The sequence below is a fragment of the Amphiura filiformis genome, chromosome 1, assembly GCF_039555335.1.
Source record: "Amphiura filiformis chromosome 1, Afil_fr2py, whole genome shotgun sequence".
In the NCBI taxonomy this organism is placed as follows: Eukaryota; Metazoa; Echinodermata; class Ophiuroidea; order Amphilepidida; family Amphiuridae; genus Amphiura; species Amphiura filiformis.
Window position 1 is genome coordinate 7,036,152 of NC_092628.1, and position 19,798 is coordinate 7,055,949.

The 19,798-nt window shown below is 36.8% G+C and overlaps 1 protein-coding gene across 1 annotated transcript in view; it reads right to left on the bottom strand.

The window, feature by feature from the left end:
- The window catches only part of LOC140170876 (ectonucleoside triphosphate diphosphohydrolase 5-like), a 40,280-nt gene that overhangs the window by 12,207 nt on the left and 8,275 nt on the right, over window positions 1-19,798 (bottom strand). Inside the window, exons 2-6 of the mRNA XM_072194375.1 lie at window positions 10,302-11,913; window positions 9,381-9,460; window positions 7,779-7,922; window positions 5,396-5,513; window positions 4,335-4,509 (exon numbers count right to left, since the gene is read on the bottom strand). Coding sequence (XP_072050476.1) covers window positions 4,335-4,509; window positions 5,396-5,513; window positions 7,779-7,922; window positions 9,381-9,460; window positions 10,302-10,620 — 836 coding nt within the window. The 5' untranslated portion in view covers window positions 10,621-11,913. The remainder of the gene's footprint in view (window positions 1-4,334; window positions 4,510-5,395; window positions 5,514-7,778; window positions 7,923-9,380; window positions 9,461-10,301; window positions 11,914-19,798) is intronic.

The following is a 19,798-nucleotide window of genomic DNA, read 5'->3' on the forward strand; positions in this document are numbered from 1 at the left end:
TCCTCCAACCAGTTCACCATAATTTATTTCTTGTTTTATTTTATTCTGTCTTGATTATATGTATTTTCTAGTAATGTTTTGATTTTAATGTAAGGGCAATCCTTCAATTTATTGTGTTTTCAATATTAGATATGCCTGGCCTTGTGCCAAATGTTATAAATAAAAAAACAGTCTAATCTTCAATTTGGATTCACTGCGGTGACAAACTTACATTATGGGTTTTAAAGCATGTTTAGATGCTAAGTGGTTTTAAAGACACACTAAGATTTTCATGTGGTAAAGTGTGGTATTACAGTCGTTTGTTTATCAAAGCCAACAAATTCAATACTTTTATTTCAAAATGAGTTTTAATTGTCTGAAAAGTTTTAAATGTTTTACACAGAGCCTCCTAGCTGTGTAAGTTAGATAAGCTTATTGTTTCTACACCATCGTCACATTTGAAAGTCACTGCTTCCCACCCTTTGAGTCACATGCTTGTGATCTTTACTCGGCTTCTGCTTCTCGCCCTGTTTGTTTGACATCATTTGTGTCCTCAGCCACTTCTGCTTCTCGATTCGTTCCAACACCTTTTGTTTCATCAGTGACTTCTCCTCATGATTTCCTTTGGGACTGTCCCCTACGTGGTGAGTGTTTGGCTACCAGCATTGTGTATAAGGCCACCTTTAAGCTTGATTTTGGCCAAAGCAAAATGTACATAGGCTTAACCGGTGGCACTTTCAAATCTGAGAAATACAGTAAGGACACAGAACTATCAAAATTTGAGTGGAAATTTAAAAAAAGCAGAAAACAACTATATACCATCAATTGGGAAATCATTAGAACATCAAACACAAATAAAAGAAATTCTGGTCAGTGCAATTTGAGTCTTGATGAAAAGATGGAAATACTTTTAAAACCTCAAGGACCAATCCCTGAATAAAAGAAATGAATTGATTTTTAAATGTAGGCACGGGATGAAACCTGCAGAGCGCGTGAAGAAAACATTTATTAGTGCCTGATGATCGCCAGTGTGAGCTGGCGTGAAACTCAGAGTAGCACAAAATATACCAAATATTGTATTCACCTTCTGTAATTTTAAAATTATTCCTTGTGTACTTTTGTTTGTTTTATTCCAGCCTTGGCTGCGCAGTATAAATTGTATATGTATGTATGTTTGTATGTATCATTTAGCTCTACTTGTTAAAAGTATTGAGCACTCTTCTGTCTGTTAATGACAAACTTTATTATTTTAAGTGTATATTTATATAGTTTATTTTAATCTTGTTAGGCGCTTTGGGTTGGTTTTATATAATAAGGCACTTTATAAATCATATTTATTATTATCAAGTGAATCAGTCTGTGAAATGCAGCTTCAATTACACCTATTGTTTCTGCACCATTGTCGCTTTTGAAAGTCGCTGCTTCACACCCTTCGAGTCACATGCTTGTGATCTTTACTCGGTTTGTTCGACATATCATATGGATCCTCAGCCCCTTCTGCTTCTTGTGCCATTCAAGCATCTTCGGCTTCAGCAACAACTTCCTCTCTCAGTGTTGTTCCTGCATTTCCTTTGACCTCTTTCGCTTCATCCGACGATGACCATAGACGTAGGAAACGACGTAGACAAGTCGACAAGACAACATCTGCGCATTGATCATCAGTCCATATATATGGCCATCCACAATTATTCCACTCGTTCATCGAGTTTGATTCGTCCTGCAATATTCAAATATGATTTGGCCAGAAATACCATTAGAAGGCAAGGTCCATTGCTCTGGAATTTCATCCCCGATGATATCAAAATTGCCTTGCCTCCTAATTCTTTTAAACGCAGCTATAAAGATTACTTGATTTCTTTATACTCATAAATTTATTGTATTCACAAATGCCATTTATCATAAAATGTATCAGTGTACTGTAAGTTAACACACATACTTATATATTTCTCAATTGACTTTTTATATGTCATTGCCATTGCCAACGTCTTTGTCTGTCTGCACTAGTCCTGTCAGTCTGCCATTTTTCACCCCTGTCCTTGTCTGTAGGCGTCTTTTTTGTTTTTTGTCACTGAGGGCAATTACATCTTTCGAGCTTTGCTCTTGTGATTGTCCTATCATCCTTTTCTCGACTTTTTGTTACTGTATATAATTATGATATGATGGTGAAATAAACATGAACTTGAACTTGAAGACCGAGATACCGACACAAATATTTATTTGATTGAATTTGATTGAACTCTTGGACCCTGGAGACCAATCTACTTCTTGTGTTCTACAATCTCCAGCCGTAAGTGAATTTTAATCTTGTACTTTTAATGGTTTTTAATATGACGTTCTCATGTAAATCTAAGGTATTTAAGTGTAAATTAATTTCTTTTAATCTTGTTCAGCACTTTGGGTTTGTTTTACATTATAAGGCACTTTATAAATGGTATTTATTATTATTAAGTGAATCAGTCTGTGAAATGCAGCTTCAATTACACCTATTGTTTCTGCACCATTGTCACTTTTGAAATTCGCTGATTCACACCCTTCGAGTCACATGCTTGTGATCTTTACTCGGTTTGTTTGACATCATATGGATCCTCAGCCCCTTCTGCTTCTTGTGCCATTCAAGCATCTTCGGCTTCAGCAACAACTTCTTCTCTCAATGTTGTTCCTGAATCTCATTTGAACTCTTGGCTTCACCCGACGATGACCATAGACGTAAGAAACGATGTGGACAAGTCAACAAGACAACATCTGCCATTGATCATCAGACCGAGATGCCGACACAAATATTACACAAACTTACGGAAATTTTTGGACCCTGGAGACCAATCTACTTCTTGCATCCTACAATCTCCTGCCTAAGTGAACTTCTATTGCAGCCACCAACTAAAGCAAGATGGAAATATATGGTGAAGGAAAACATCAGGATTCTCATCTCTGAAGTATATCAACCCCCAGAATGTATCAAGTGAATCAGTCTCACTCAGTTTGGATATCAGCCCAAGGCAAAGTCAAGATCTCCAAAGCGTGCTAACATCAGAGCTAAGCTGCTTGTCGGGACATATACGCTGTGGGAATATTGCCAGGTTCAATCAGAACAAGGTCAAGGTCACCTCAACCTGCAAGGTATGAGAGAACAGGACCACAGAGAGGCAGCATTCATTGAACTAAATGATATTAACAGAGGCACAGAAGCATTTGAAACAGTGGTTACGGCATTCAGGTCGAAAGGATATTGCACATCCATACTCCTGAACCTCAGCGTTCCAATTTCCTGGAAACTACCAGTCTCTCGACAGACAAGATGGATGCGATTTAGAGGACTGTAACAATGGCGTATTACATGATGCATATCAAAAGATGGAACACTCTGATGGAACAACAGGTAGCCTACGATGGACGATTACAAGTATACAGTCATCGAAAAAGATGCCCTGCTGTGGGATCCAGAACATGACGATTATAAAAACAAATTATTCATGTTTTTTTTTGATAATGTCCCTTTTTTCTTCTGTAATGTGGTGATTTTATGTCATCGAGTAGGGCGCGCGTGCTACCCTATGTGACTCGTCATGCCCGTATAGCTTATACCGAATAGCGTCTAGTGAATACCGTATGTGAATTCTGCCTTAAAGTATACTAATTTTGTGTTAGAGCCAGCTGGGTCTCCTTATGTATGCATTAGTTTTGTATTTTGGTTAATTTTGATTTATTTTGCATGCTATTTATTTGTATAATTGGACTTGCACTACATTGTAGTACCATCCGATTCTGGATGTTTGTCTGCATACTTTTCTGCACTTTCATTTGGATGCATTTGATCTTGCACACGTCAGATGCCTCAAGCACGCTGCCTTGTTGACCTAACACAATGCTTCTGGTTCACTGTGCAACATAGTTGCATGTCATGAAGCCCCATGTTGCCATGTGTTTTGATATTTTAGAACAGAACAGAGATCTATGTTTGATCCTTAACAAGACATGCTGTGTATTTTGTGCTTGTTTCAGATGCTGAATCACCTGTAAATCTGCATAAAACCTGACAACCTTCTGGACAGATTCAACTCCATGCCTCCTGCCTGACCCAATTGTCTTCACTGCTCTTGATTTTATTAGTTCTTATATAAAATTTGTTAATTGTGAATGTGACTTAATGTGAAGGAAGGATCCACAATTTCTTCCATATTTTTGACTGATTAGAGACCAGTGAATGTTGTGAACTAAACCGTCTGTTCAAGGAAGACGTGCTCTATACAAAAGGAGGAATTTCCAATTTGAAACAAAACGAAACTCCGTAGTTCTAGAAATACTGCATCTCAGATAAAGAAAAGACAAAGAAAAGAGCAATATATTGATCATCTTACCTATGTGTATAAAGTTGATAGGATTTCCCAAAGAAGTCCCTTTGTTTGATATACCCTGATGGAATCCCTTCTGCTATGGTGCTACCTTGTATTGGTGCAAATGTAATCTGAGTTGAGCCACCACCAAGATCTAGAATACCTTTGGTTTTTAGAGTAGTGTTTCTAGCTAATGAACCTTGAAGTGAAGGAAACAAAACATATCATAAACAATATCAATGAAGGTAAAAGTGAAAGTACATTTTGTGTAATTTGTTTATAAATATTTTTACTAATAGTGCTTTTTTTATAGTAAATGTAACTACTTTCTGTTTCTGGTTCACTATACATTGTAGGAAACATGGACTGTCCATGGTTAAAAATGTATCTGTCCAGTTTACAAAATTTTAAATGAATTGCCCCCTTCTTTGAGCCTGATTACAAGTGTATGCATGTATGCACACCCCGACACACCCCCACCCCGACATACAATATGTGTCAACAACAGCAACCGTGAAAAGTGAAACACAACTTTTAAAATCTTAAAAGATTTTTACTACCAAACTGTGAACACACACTTTCAAGTTCACTGCAGTCATTGTTTATAATAGGTTTTTTATGCTATTTCAATCCAATAATGAAGAAGGAGGCAGCCTATATGCTACACCCTGCTATGCTAGACACAATTAATATATGCGAGGATCGAAATAAATGATGCAAGCCCGAGAAATTATGATTTAAATGATGATTTTGGGGCTCAAGCAAACTGACATATGAAAATTTTGAGAGACCTGAGTTCACAGTTGGTACTCGGGCAATCTCAACTAAAGTCCTCATGATAACTCTCTCATTGTGTCTAAGCGACTAATTATAATATTAAATAATGAAGAAGGAGGCGGCCTATATACTTATTAATTGAGACTGTGAACTCAAATAGTACAGTGGCATTACAATCATGCAAAAAGTAGAAATTCAAGAAAAATTGAGGACGTCGCTGTGGAGCAAATCACTATTATGGCTTTATGTCACTACCAAACTTGAGGTGTACCAAAGTATAGGAGTAATACACCCGGGGTAATACGTACCTCTAATAAAATTAACGGTCACCCATTCATAGAGACCTTCATCTACTCCCTCTAGTATATTAACTATTCGTGACTGTTCAAAGACTTGTAATGGGCACCTTTTAAATAAATCATACACCTGAAATAGAGGAGAATACATAATTAATCTGAGATTGAAATAGGATTCATACATGGCAGATGAATCATCAAGTGTTTAATTCCCACGATTCCCCAAATTTGTCATAAAGAAACAAAAAAAACTTCTTCAAGTTCAAGCCATAGAAATAATTTCATCTTTCTGGGAACTATTACAGGCCAATTAGGCTATTCCAATTGGCATCCATACACCCCCTTTGGAAGACATGTCCGTAATCTTTCACACATGGAGTGTGAATTTCAAATGGGGTTACCTGAATGTGATTCCATTTTGAAATCTACACCTTCTGTGTGGGAGATTCAGGTGATGTCTTCGGATTTCAACTGGAAAAAACCCAATTTCTTTTCCCAAAAGGTTTCACATTTCTTCCCAGAGTTGATTAGCACTTGTTACCTCTTTTTGAGAACTGTATTGTCTCTAATAAACTCCCATGCATTTTTTCCAAAATGCAAAAATTTCCATGCTTTATTGTGCGAGTATAAAACTTGTATTAGTGCTGGCCGCCATAATCGCTAAATTACATGGACACGACGTTTCTAACTTAAACTTCCACCCCGTTCTTTTTTCAATTATGGCAGAATTTCAGCATATCACATCCTTGCTTAAAATGCACTTTCAGGTGTAATTTCCTAGTATTTTCACAATAATATGCTGTTATGTGGGCACCACTATATTGGATTTGAACCCAGAAACAAACCGGAAATGTATCATACTTTTTATTTTCGCCCCAATTTTTAAGCTTTTTTTCACTCAAAATTTGCCCCAAATAAATGCCCTCTTTGGAAAAAATGTATGCACTCAGGTGTTTATTACAGACATTGCAGTATTTTAATGGAAAGCACATCCAGGGTTACACTTAATATTACAACAGAAATCAAATTTGCCACACCAATAGCAACCTGAATAAGGACCAGGGAAGCCACATTCTACCCGTCACCTACAACAAGCTCAGTAGCCTAGATAATGGGGCTACACATCCAGCATATTCCATTTTTTTCATATTTTCCAGATTAAGGTTGGTCGGTGCGGACAATCATCAAAATTTTTGATTTGTAATGCTATGTGATCAGCATTGTACAACATGCATTGCAAGTGTGTAGCTTCATGTAATTCATAGATAGATATTTCTGTCAGGAATATAATGTGAATAACAGTTGTGTTCATCTGCTCCACTTCTTTGTGTATTGATCACAAATAAAACATTTACATACCCAGGATATCATTACCATATACCCCGGGGGAGGGTACACAGTGACCATACAGGGATCAACTCTAGCCAAAATTTTCCAAAAGTTGCCTAAAATTTTGGGAAGTTGTAAAAACTTTCTGGCAATTTGCATTCAATTCGTATAGCAATGGGTCCTAGTTTCTTGAACAATTGGTAAAAGGATGGGACTATTTTCAAATTTTCAGCAGTGCATCCCTACCCACACAAAACTTGAGTATCCTCTAGGCTATTTACCAATCATGAAAGATGGGTGATTACTTGTAATAATAAAAGAAAGAGTAAAAAAAAAAATCAAAACTGAGGATTGAAACATACGATTTACACAATAAACATGTGCCTGCGCAAACACCAGAATACACCAACATTGGATTTGAACCCGCAACCTACTGCATGTTTAGCAGACAGAAATGCTTCCCAAACCAATGGAATACGACAATCAGGGTATACTCTTCGCTGTAGAAGTGACATAATAATCGGATTAACTACCATAGCAATAGATTAATACAATTTTTGAATATATTGCCCTGCACTACAAGCAGGTTGCACTCATCACCTACATGTCTGCAATCATAGATTGAATACAATACAGGTGCGATCTTACAGGTGCTAGTGATCAGGTCTTTATCCCTATTCTTTTGACATCTATGGATCAATGCATTGGTACCGCATGAACGTTGTAGTGCAGGGATTGTATTCATCTATTGCTATGGTAGTTAATCCTCTTATTACATCACTTCTACAGCGAATACACGAATAGACACTGGAATACCAGATTAAATATGCTAAATCCCAGAACTACATGTAGGATTTATATTATTGAAATACTTACGTTAACTTTGCTTCGGTGGCAAATGCCATTTTGCTACTGGTGACTCCTCATTTCGCAGTTTCAGCACAATTAACAATTAATTAATTAAGAACATAATTACAACTTTGTGTGTCATACTTTCACTTCAAATGTGCTTCATTATTTTATAAAAATAGAAAAATATTTAAAAATGCAACTTTTCTTTACTTACTGCATCTAATAAGGCCTGAGCCTTTTCTGCCGGGAGTAGTCGTAGTCCAGCAGTGGCTTTCAAGGCTACGGGAGTACTCTTTAATTTACTAATGGGAATGTGATCAAGCGCCAATGTAAGAAGTGGCTCTAGTGTTCTAGCACCCTGAAAAGACAACAAAATTGATGTATATTTTAGACATGTATTCCATCACTTAGAATATTCATTCATTCATTTCTTTCCACAATTCACATAAAAATAACAAAATACACATTAAAATTTAAAGACTGTTTTCTTGACTGGACATTGGGCTCCTAATTGGCTATTCCCATTAAAATCCATACACCCCCTATCATAGAAGACCTTATTAATCTACCACACAGGGAGTGTGAATTTCAAATGGAGTTACCTGAATGGGCAACTCCATTTGCAATCTACACTCCCTGTGTGGGAGATTAAGGTCATGCCTTTATAGGTGGATGTAGGAGTATGGATTTCAACTAGAATAGCCAAGAACTTGAATGTCATCTGCTGCCATCTGCCCTCATTCGTCAACTCTCTGGATTGATGACTGAGAAAACTATGTGGAAAAAATGTGACGGACTTTTCAACAGGATTCTTGTAGCATAAAGCATGCACAGTTGTGTCCAAGTGACCTTTTGACCAAGTTTGTTGTTTTTAGAACTTCAGAGCGTGATCTTGTCTCAATGGCGCGATACAGCGTCACGGTAGACGGGCGCCGCTAGTCAGTCATGCTAAGGCGCACAACCAGTTTCCGAAATAAGGAAAATATGGAGGTTGTCCCGAGGAGTAAGCGAGGACAACTAAAGCATAAATTCTGCTTGTCCTCAAAACATTTTGGTTGTCCCCAAAATGTGTCATATTTAAGAGGTAAAATATAATGGTTGTCCAGAGGATAAGTACATATCTCAATATGGTTGTCCCCAGTGATTTTTGGACAAGAGGACAAGAGGATAAGTGCTTATTTCGAACACTGCGCACAACCAAAGTTGCATTGAATATATTCAGAAGTCCGACACGATATGGACTATAAGTTATTCAGTTGTCACTACAAAGCATAACACAGTACATGCGCAGTGTAGACGGTTGATGGCCTTAAGTGTCATCCTGACATGTTGCTTGCTGTGGCTTTGATTTACAAAATACATAGCATTAGGCTTGTTATCGTTTCATTTTTCTTTGGCGACATGTCGCCAGAACTTGGAATCCGACATCGAATCTTTGTCGACAAACAAGTGAAAAATATTGTCTTTATAAAGCTTCTGAAATTTAGCACTCAATGCGTTTATCCATGCATCCAGGACGGCCAATGATGACGAATGGTAGGCCTAGTGTAAAAGATATTAATTTGATTCCCTTTGAAGAGTCATTTTGACAAGATTGTGAAGCTCTTTGTTGGTATTTTTTCCTACTTTTTACTAGTAGCTACTAGTCTAGCATGATTTATTATTGATTACTATTTTGTCGACAGTTATAGTCTCTTATCAACTGGCGGAAAAATCTCAAAAAATCTCATTGTCGACAATTTTGGCGACAGTAGGTCTGTCGATAACAAGCCTACATAGCATAGGATTTGAAATACTGCTTACTGCAATGACATACCTCTATTGGATCATCGGAATAATTTGACAATGGTTTCTTGATCTCTTCATAGGTCTCTGTTAATAACATCGGTGGTCCACCTGAAAATTGAAACCAATATAAATGGTTATATCATCCTTTAGACAACTTTGCAATATGTAACCACATACAATGTATCTAGAAAATATGGACCTAGAAAAACAAGCTATCCCTGATATTAAAGGAATATTACTTTCTTTCCATATAATTTGGTTCACCTCAAGTTTGGTAGTGACGTCAATGCTTTTTCGTGGTTCCACCGACTCTGTATCTGTATGTGTATACTCAGCGCGTTTAACTTTACACGCGCAGTACGATACTGCAGCAAGAGAAATACGCACACATACGTCATTACCAAACTTGAGGTGAACCAAATTATAGAGTGACTAGAATGCAGGTTGCAGAAACCCACAATCAGCAGCAATAACAAAGTAAACCAAACTTTAATTTGCTGCGGTGGAAATGAATTAAACATTAATTGGCGGGTCTAGTGTAGGTCGGTTATGCCAGCATATTTTCCATAATACCTTGGTCTTGGTGGTATATTTTTGAATACATCATAAACATGAAACTATAATTCATAAGAAACTCAGTTGCACACTCGGGTCTTTTTGAACATACAAAATGTCCCTTGTGCACTGTTTGGAATGTTATAGCCAAGCACTGATATTGCCTATTTTAACCCCATGAGAACTACCTACCGATTAGCCAAAAAGAAGTTTTCATTATCAATTGGCCCAATCAGCAACATTGTTAGAATAATTTCACCACACAAAAACACTGGGGTGAATTATTTGCAAAGCTCCATTCTGATTGGTGATTAAAGTGAAAATATCATGTTTTGACCAATCACAAGCAATGTTAGATTGGCAGATAAGTGCTCAGGGGGTTTATACAACTTACCATGTGAATCTCTCCAGAAGTGGAATACATGAACTCTTGAGCCTGTACTGCCAGCGTCAAACATAACACCATAAAAATTAGCCTCATCCTTGTCTTCCCTATTATCTAGCACCTTATTTTCTGACGACATCTCAAATTGATGATAAGAGAAATCTGTTTCCGAGTCTTTCAACGCCGCTAAAATGTTCACAGGTTTTCTTCTGACGGTGGCGCCACTGAACGAGAATGTTCCGTTGTATATGGATGTGACGATTATGAAGAGGCTGATTATGATTATAGCCAGAACACTTATGGCCGTGTAGTTGGTTCGTTTTTTCATGATGGACGTTACGTTGTATGTGCTTCTTTCAAGTACTATGATACATCAATGACTTGTATGTTACCTGAATGCACAACTTTTATTCAAGACAGGTAACATCATCAATAGTTTGGATGTTATGTTGTACGTGCTTAGTTTCAAGTACTAATGATGCAGCAATGACTTACACATGGTGCGGTTTCCCTGAATGATATTGAATTCAGGACAGATGACATCATCAATAGTTTGGACGTTAAGTTGTACGTGCTTAGTTTCAAGTACTAATGATGCAGCAATGACTTACACATGTTACCATTCCCTGAATGCATATTAATTCAAGAGAGATAACATCATCAATAGTTTTGATATCAGATTCAGACTTGAGTGTACTGTTGTGTAGTGCACAGTATTGTGTATGAAGGTGAAGGTGGATATATTAATGTAGGTGTAACTGTAACAGCTGCCTGGCTACTGTATCTGAAGGCTAATGCATTAATGCCAGTGTAACAGCTGAACTTATTAGGTACACTATCTAGTTTTAGAAACCATAATATGTTCAAGTCAGGTCATAATATTGCATCCTTTTTTCCATTTCTGCCAATAAAGTCACCTTATTTTGCCGTCGTTGCAATCAGCATCATGCAAGCGATTTGCCTTTATGGAGCAACCACTTGACACAACATGAGAAACACTTTCTCCTACATCTGATGACACTGTTAATAATAGTAGAGTATTGGTTTTTCACACTTAATTAGAGTTGACGTGTGATTTGATGGCAATATCATGTGCACTCATACGTACTACTCATGGACTGTCACTATGAGCCAGAATAACATCATGCCTCAATGTAAAGTTCACCTCCATTCACTTATCAAAGTTCAAAAGCTGACCTTAAATTGATGAGTATGAGTTTTTGTACCCAACACATACAAAGGTCATACTATGACTGTATAAGCCTATTGGGGTCAAAGAGCTTTGTACTGACAGATGATGTTTGAGTAGTGATACATTTCGTTTTCTGCTTTGTTTGCTTTTTCACAGCGATTTAACAATTACTAAAATTTGAAATATAAATTGGGTTGAAGAAAATGTTATTTAAATAAAAAATTCTTTTCTGCACATTTGATTTTTGATAAATTAACACTTTGTGTCGTTAGCTGCATGGAACTAGATATTCACATAATTCCTCTGGTTAAATGAAGAGAAGAAATCCCCCGAGTTGTTTGGTTAGTCTTGTAGCATGGTAAGGGTTAATATCAACTGCTGACAGGTGGCAGCTGCTAGCTGTATTCTGGCTTGTTTTTGCTTTTTAGGCTGCAACAGAGAAGAATATTTGACAAATATTAATGATATCAATTTTTTAATAACAGTAATTTAAATGATAATGAGGGTAATTTAAAGGTCCCACACAACAAAGGTCTGAACCACACAACAAAGATTTAATAAATAACAAAGGTTTGTAAACTTATTACTAATACAAATAATTTGGAAGTGAAATCATTAATATAAATGTGTAAATAACATGACACAGCCTATATAACACAAGAGGGGCTCATACTCTTTCATTCTCCAAAGTTACAAGTTGAAAATATCTGTGCCAAAAATTGCTTGCCCCCCTTTCGACCTGCCAAAAATGCTTGCCCCCCCTTTGGCCTGCCAAAAATCTTTGCCCCCCTATAATTCACCCCGGTGGTACACATAATTATTGCACCACCCCTAATTAGTGGCCCGCTGCTTTTGAACTCGCCATCCAAAATGGTGGTTTTGTTACGCTTTTCCAAATCAAGACTCGTTCAAATTGTTATATCTCTGCTTAAACAAAAGGTATTGAAGTGTGTTTGGTGTCATTTTGTAGCTAAATGAGTGCCCTAACAGACCTCCAATTAAGGAGAATTGTTTATCAGCTACATGTAAGATAGTGGAGTTAAAGTTGTTTGAGTTCAGAATGACTGAGGTGGTTGATGAGGTGGTGGCGGATCGAGGCGGTGGCGATATGTGCAAAGTCTATGGGAAATAAAGATTTTGTGTGTGCGCGTTGAATCAACTGATCATATCTTTGCATCCTTATGGCCTACAGACATGGTTAAGAGCTCTTTTGAAAGATTATTAATTCTGCTAATTGTTTTTAATCATTTTGAACTCTTTATGATTGGTTTAGTCTATAAAATGCAAACTTTTATGCACAAAACTACCTGTTTTTCATATTAAACACTTCAAAATCTTAAAGTTGCTGTAAATGTTTAATTACTTATATCCTATCATACTAGTCAAAGTTTATATTTTCTGAGAGGAAATTTGATGAGGAATCTAAATATGGACTTTCTTTTTTTGTATGGGTTAGGGGTAAAATGTTTCAGTTCAAAATATGTTGAATTGTAAAAAAAAATTGAACATATTGTGGGACACCCTGTATTCGAGATTACCAAACAGCTGTGATTTTTTTCTTCCAAAGTCAGTAGGACCCCCTAACCTCTAACCAAATCAATGTTGTTTACTTTCAGTTTGTAACTGCAAGTTAGTAATAAGCAATGCATTAAGTGACCCATTTTTATTTGGATTTTTTTTTATTCCACCCTGTATAATTTCAAGGTCACCCTGTACAATGAGTTGAAATGTCTATATAAATTGCTTTTGCCTTCAGGTTTCCAAAAATGTATACTTTTGCTAGTTTATAGTTGATATTCTAATTTGAAACTTGATTGGTGTAAAAATTCATAATATTTGTGATGCAACGCTAAGGGTGGAGAGTTCAAAACACATGGCCTAGTGCAAAAATGGTCAAAATATTGCTCTGCAAAATTGCTTTATTTTCATGAGCAGCATTCTCCTTGTGATATTTCTGCACCGTGTAGAGAGGGTCTACAACATCTCTGAGGTAAAACTGACAAATGCAAGGTATATTTCTGGATGCTTGAAGTTTGGATTTCTTAAACGTACAGTGCATCCGTATGTACTGCTGCAAGACTTCAGGTCCGTAGATGTCATTAAATGTTTATGATAAAGACTGAAGTCTTGCTGGCAAGACTACCCCCGCTTTTCACATTCTCGAGCGCCGTGGCTCAAATAAGGCCCTTCGCACTTGATTATTAGTTTCCTGTGAAAGTTTTTGAAAAAGGGATGAGGTGACTTTTAATTATTAATTAATAATTATCTTTTATTTTCTTTATTAAGTTTAAACTATTACAAGCAACTATAGACTCAAGTAATAATCAAGTGCAAAGGGCCTAATATCATGGTACAAAATGAACATTGAGTCGGCAAATCCCTGCACGCCTCTGTCTCACGCCAAGCAATTCAAAAAAGTTGACAGCCCTGTTGCAGGAGGGTTAGAGTTCATAGAGGAAATGTTACAGGTTAGTAGATTAGGTCACCCAGGCACATCACTAATGTGTTTCACGAGTTGTAATACCGACAGGTAAAAACATTGACTTCTTAAAATTCTCCCGATTTTCTATTACCGGTACTAAATATAAGTATAGTACTTAAGGGGGTACTACACCCCTGTAGTAAATTTGTGGCTATTTTTGCATTTTTCTCAAAAAATAGTAAATCACTGGTAACAAAAATTATGTATATTATTGGGGCAAGGAATCCAATTAGTCAATTACTATACTGGAATTTCAGTGACTCAAGACAAGCAGTTCAGTAAATATGATAGGAAATGAGGTACATCCTAGCGGTACCTTATTTCTTATCATAAATAACGAACCGCTTGTCTTGGGTCACTGAAATTCCAGTGTAGTATTTGGATTCCTTGCCCTATAATATACATAACTTTTGTTACCACTGTGTTAATAGTTTTTGAGAAAAATGCAAAAATAGACACAAATTTAACGAGGGGTGTAGTACCCCCTTACAAACCATTCTTTGGTGAATGAATCAATCTTAAACATCTTCATGATATTATTTTTTTGCGCATGGTCAAAAGCATGCTCTTATGCTATCCACACACTATCCAGTGGAAACTTCAAAGCAAAGATTTAATATATGCGTTAATATTTACAAAATGGCGAATGATGTAGCCTAGGTCGAACAATAGCGTGACGTAGTTCCCGACATTATGTACTTTCACCCTCCTGACTGCCATTGATGTAGGTATGCCAGGCAAACCTTAGTTAACACATTTGCTAGTCAGTCAAATTCGCCGACAATGTCAATGCATAAGGTTACATAGAAATTAAAAACAACTGGCCGAAGAAGGAAACCTACATAAATATGTTTTCTATACTTTACTTGACCCAATATATGATTTTTTATGGTGATACATGTAAGACAATCGCACATGGAATTTTAGAGGGATTTTGATAGCATTTCCATTAAAAAACAGCTGCTATCATAATGAGACTAAGATCTAGAAACACCCCGAAATGCCGTTTTGGGGAATTTTGCTAGCTGAATCTTTTTGATGAAAGTCAATCTTTGACAAAATCAAAGATGTAACAACTTTGGCTACGGAAAGTGCTATGAAAAAAAGGTTTTCAGTTTTGGCTTTGTTTACTCAAGGGTTTTAATTTGATATATAAAATGATGCAGTTTGATGGCAAATTTGAATTCACCTAGCATACCTAATTGATGCTGATGCTGTAGAGCTGTCAGAGTCAGACCATGAAGCAATTCCTGGAGAGGGCAATCCCTCATTTGCATGTGCCGCATTCTTATTTAAATTAGCCACTGTGTTATTGCTGAATATTCACATGTTATGGAGAGCACTTTACCAGGGGCGTAGCCAGCTTTTTTGGTCAGGGGGGGGGGGGCAAAATAAAATTTTTGGGGCACAGACGAAAAAAATTACAGTTGCATCATACAAAACATAGAGACAAAAAGGCTTTATTGGGACGATGTGCGCGTGTAGCGCGCCAAAAATTGGTATTTTACACTATTTTCGCCCATTATCAGGATGGAAAGGGCTTAATCTTTGCAATATGCGCGCGTAGCGTGGAAAAATTGTGTATTTTTGGGCTGAATTTGGTGAAAAGGGCTCCTTGCCCTTTTCTTTTCCTTTGCCCTTCTGATTTTCCCTTTTATTTTTTTGTCAGAGGGCGATTTTTCTTTCATTTTTTTGTCAGGGGGCACTCTGCCCCCCTGCACCCGCTAGCTACGCTTACTGCACTTTACACCACCAGATCGGGCAAGTCATGAATAATTTAGCGTTGTAAAGCCAAATAAACTTATTATTTCCCAGGCTTGAAAAAAAATTGCAGGCAGAGATGGGAATCGATCTCGGTACCTCCCGGTTAAAAAGCACAGTGCAACACCACTAAGCCAGCTAAATATCTGGTGTGAGACGTGTAACATTAAATCAGTAATAAAAGAAGTAGATTCTTATTTTGGGCTCAAATTGTAGAAAAGGGAAATGTTTTTCCCTGCTCTAAAGAAAATAAAAATTGAGATCTTTAAACAAAATGTTACGGCTCTATTGAAAAAAAAAGATTGATATCAAAATAACTTGTCTATTTTATATTTATTTCACGAGGCGGCATTATCACAGGCGAACACTGTATAGGCTAAAACTAGATCCTCACCACTACCCGCCGTCGTAGGTCAGTGGTAGAGCATCAGACTGATGATGCCAAGATTGTTGGTTCGAGTCCTCCTGTCAGCAATGTTTATTTTTGTGAATGCAATGCTACGATACCATTTGTTCAAATTTTTTATTTATTTATTTATTTATTTATTTATTTTTTTTTTTTTATTTTTTTTTTTTTTAATGTAAATAATTATGTATTTATTTTGTTTAATCACTCACTCCCACTCAAAGAGGGCTCTTGGTCGATCAGTTCATTTATTCATTGTTTGATGGTTGTGATACGTCTGTTGATCGAAATTGAATATCATATAATTTATTCATATTCATTGTTTGTGAATTGGTTGATTGATTGATTGATTGATTGATTGATTGATTAACTGATTGATTGATTTGTTGAGCCGGTGCAAGTGAGTGCGTAGAGGCGAGTTACTTGAACAAGCCTTAATAATTATAATAAATAAATAAATAAATAAATAAATAAATAAATAAATAAATAAATAAATAAATAAATAAATAAATAAATAAATAAATAAATAAATAAATAAATAAATAAATAAATAAATAAATAAATAAATAAATAAATAAATAAATAAATAGCTTCCCCTCTCAGCCTGCCAAAATATTGTGACCACCCCCCTGTTGGACATTCAAATTATTGGGATTCCAAATAATGATTAAATACATCAGATTTAGGTCTACAATAAGAAAACTTTAAAAAAAAAAAAACTAAACTGATATTTTACTCATTATTGACCATGGTAGGCGAAATCATCAATAGTGATTAAAGAATTTTTGTTCAAAATAAAATTTCCATATCATAAGCGTTTCCGGACATTTACTGTTATCCTCAGGGGGGGGTACTCACGTACAAGGTTTCCCACGAAAAATCCTAAAACATGGGTCTACTGAAGAAAAAAATCCTTAGACATGGGTCTCCCTTTTTCCGTGCTATGTGTGAAAAGGAAAAACATGCGGGAAAAACATGTTGCTTTTACTATTTTCAAGCTCAAATCCTTAGATATGGGTCCTTACTTTCCTGACAATCCTTAGATATAGGTACCTATTTTCGGTAAAATCGTGACCCTTAGAAATGGTTATGGGTTCGAAGCTCGGCCGCACATCCCGGCGAAAAATAATCCAAGTCCCCCCCCCCCCCCCGGTTATCCTAAGCCTTTTATAAAGCGTTTTAAATCGCACCCCATTTTACCCTCCCCAGGACTCAAAACTATTGCACAGCCCCTGATAATCTCCAAAATTATTCAATTGCTTTTTTCGATGGGCCTACATGTAAACTCTTGTAATAGGCCTACACTAGGGTGATTCAGAAATACAAAAGTTTTTATTTTTTGATGGGCCAACATCTAATTTTGTTCAATTTGGTGTAAAAATGCATCATGCAAAATTTCATAAAATTTAGATCAACTTTGGAGGGTGCGCCCGGGCTTTGAAGTTTTGTATGCAAAGTCAATTGGGTTTTGGTGCAAAATTTTTCCCCAACAGTTTTTTCACACAAAGACTCAACTTGTGTTGATGAATTTCTCAGGTGTGTTAGATACACATATTTCCTATGTAAACCCATCGGAAATTTAAATCACCAAGTTCAAGATTGTCTATAATAATGAAAAAAGTACATTCACTGAAGAGGGAGTGAATCCTCTCAGTAGCACTGCTGATAGTTCAACTTCTTGTAATAGTTATTGCAAAGGCAGATGAATAAACTCATGAATATTAACAAAGGCATATGCACTATCTATCACAGGTTGTAACTGGTTGTTACATAATTATCTAGTAGTATGAAAGAAGAAGACCTCCCACCACCAGACATCAAGTTGATATTGCAGGCTCCCATAATGCTTTCCAGCATAATGCTAGGATTTCTGGCCATTATGACAGTTATGAATAGAGCCATTTGACCATTAAACTCAATAGATACAATGCACCATGGGAAGAGGAGAGATGGGCATTTTGTATTCTCTATAGTACTAGTATTTCCAAGTGGATGATACACACCACCACATTGGGTTCGTATATTTTAATGCACTCGGTGTTTCTACCGTCCCGGCTCAAACCAGGCTCAAACGATTCTAGAAGTTTTTCTCACAAGCCCCGCCTACTTTTCCTGCCTTCTCGGCGACCGAAGTAACGTTTTCCATTGGTTTGTGTGGTGCAAAATGAGGAAATTACCAATATTTGGCAGCAATTACAGGAATTCCAGTCGTAGATCTCGACTGAAATGGATATACTAGGTAAATAACACTTTCATTTATGTAATATCAAAAAATTGTAGGAGATCTACTACCAGTTTGGTAGAAAATCGAGTTGAAATGTGGGCATGTTTTTGGTATAATGGTCAATGGAATTGACAGGTTCGTATTAAACTCAATGGGAATCTCAAGCTTTCGGCTAGGCTAAACTTTAGTCTCGGCATTATACAACAATATTTTGTAAATTTTTCTCAGTAAATCGACTCGTCCATGTGTGGTATACACTCTTTTTTCCATTTAAATAGTTAAGAATGGAAATTTTGGCCTTACGAGAGTAACAATTACGAGGTATTTGTCCGCGGTTTCTGATTCTGTTCCCTTCGCCAGTAGTGCAAGACTGTGGAATTCGGCAATGTCGAGATAGTATTTTCACGAGTTCATACCCTAAAATGCACTTTATCACTGAGTGTCTCCCAACGAGTGTTTGTTTATTAATATCAAATGTCTTCATTACAAAAGAAAACGTCCAAACCTGTTAATTTAGATTTTAGTTAAGAGAATTCCCACACATAAGGGGCTGGCATTTTCTTCGGAAAGGGGGGTCCCAAATATGTCGGTGACCGGAGAAATTTATGACCCCCCTATCACAGGCAAAAATTTTTACAACCCCCTAAATTGGGGCGAACAATTTTATGACCCCCCCCCTACACAGACTCAAGACAAATTATTTATTGCTGGAACTAAGGCGCGGTGCGCACCAAAACTTTATAGTGAAGAAAGTGCATGGAGCGTGTTAAATTTTTTATTGTAAGTGTAAAGAAGGCGCGCAACATAGATTGTCCGCACATTTCGATTGTGAAGTCAAAATTTTGAGTCACCAGCCCTTAATAATTCTATAACCCCCCTATTTTGGGTGTTAACAAAATTATAACCCCCCTATTTTTAGTCTGAAAATTCTATGACCCCCCTGTATTTTTGGGACCCCCCCCCTTCTGAAGAAAATGCCAGCCCCCTAACCACCTTCAAAATACAAAACACTGATTTGTTTACCTCTTTGATGAAGTATGTATTTATACTACTACTGTACGTGTAATTTTTTGCTTGTTAAATATTTTTAAAACTGCATTTAGGGGTTGTGCAATAATTATGAGCTCGGGGGGTAAAATTTTCAAACGGCTCGTAAAAATTGCTTGCCCCCCCCCTCGGCATGCCAAAATCGCTTGCCCCACCTCTTGGCCCGCCAAAAATATTTGCCACCCCCCCTCCTTTTGCACATGCCCAACCTTTTGGGATCCCAATTTGCAAACCTTAAAATGGTCTATAGGCCTACATGTTGCGAGTGCAGCGAGCAGGAAAATTGGCATATTTAAGGGATCTAAAATGAGCGTTTATTGCGTTTCGACAGTATTTTTTGTAGGACATGAGAGCACCTCAGACATATCGAATTGCATTCTGAATACGAAGAATG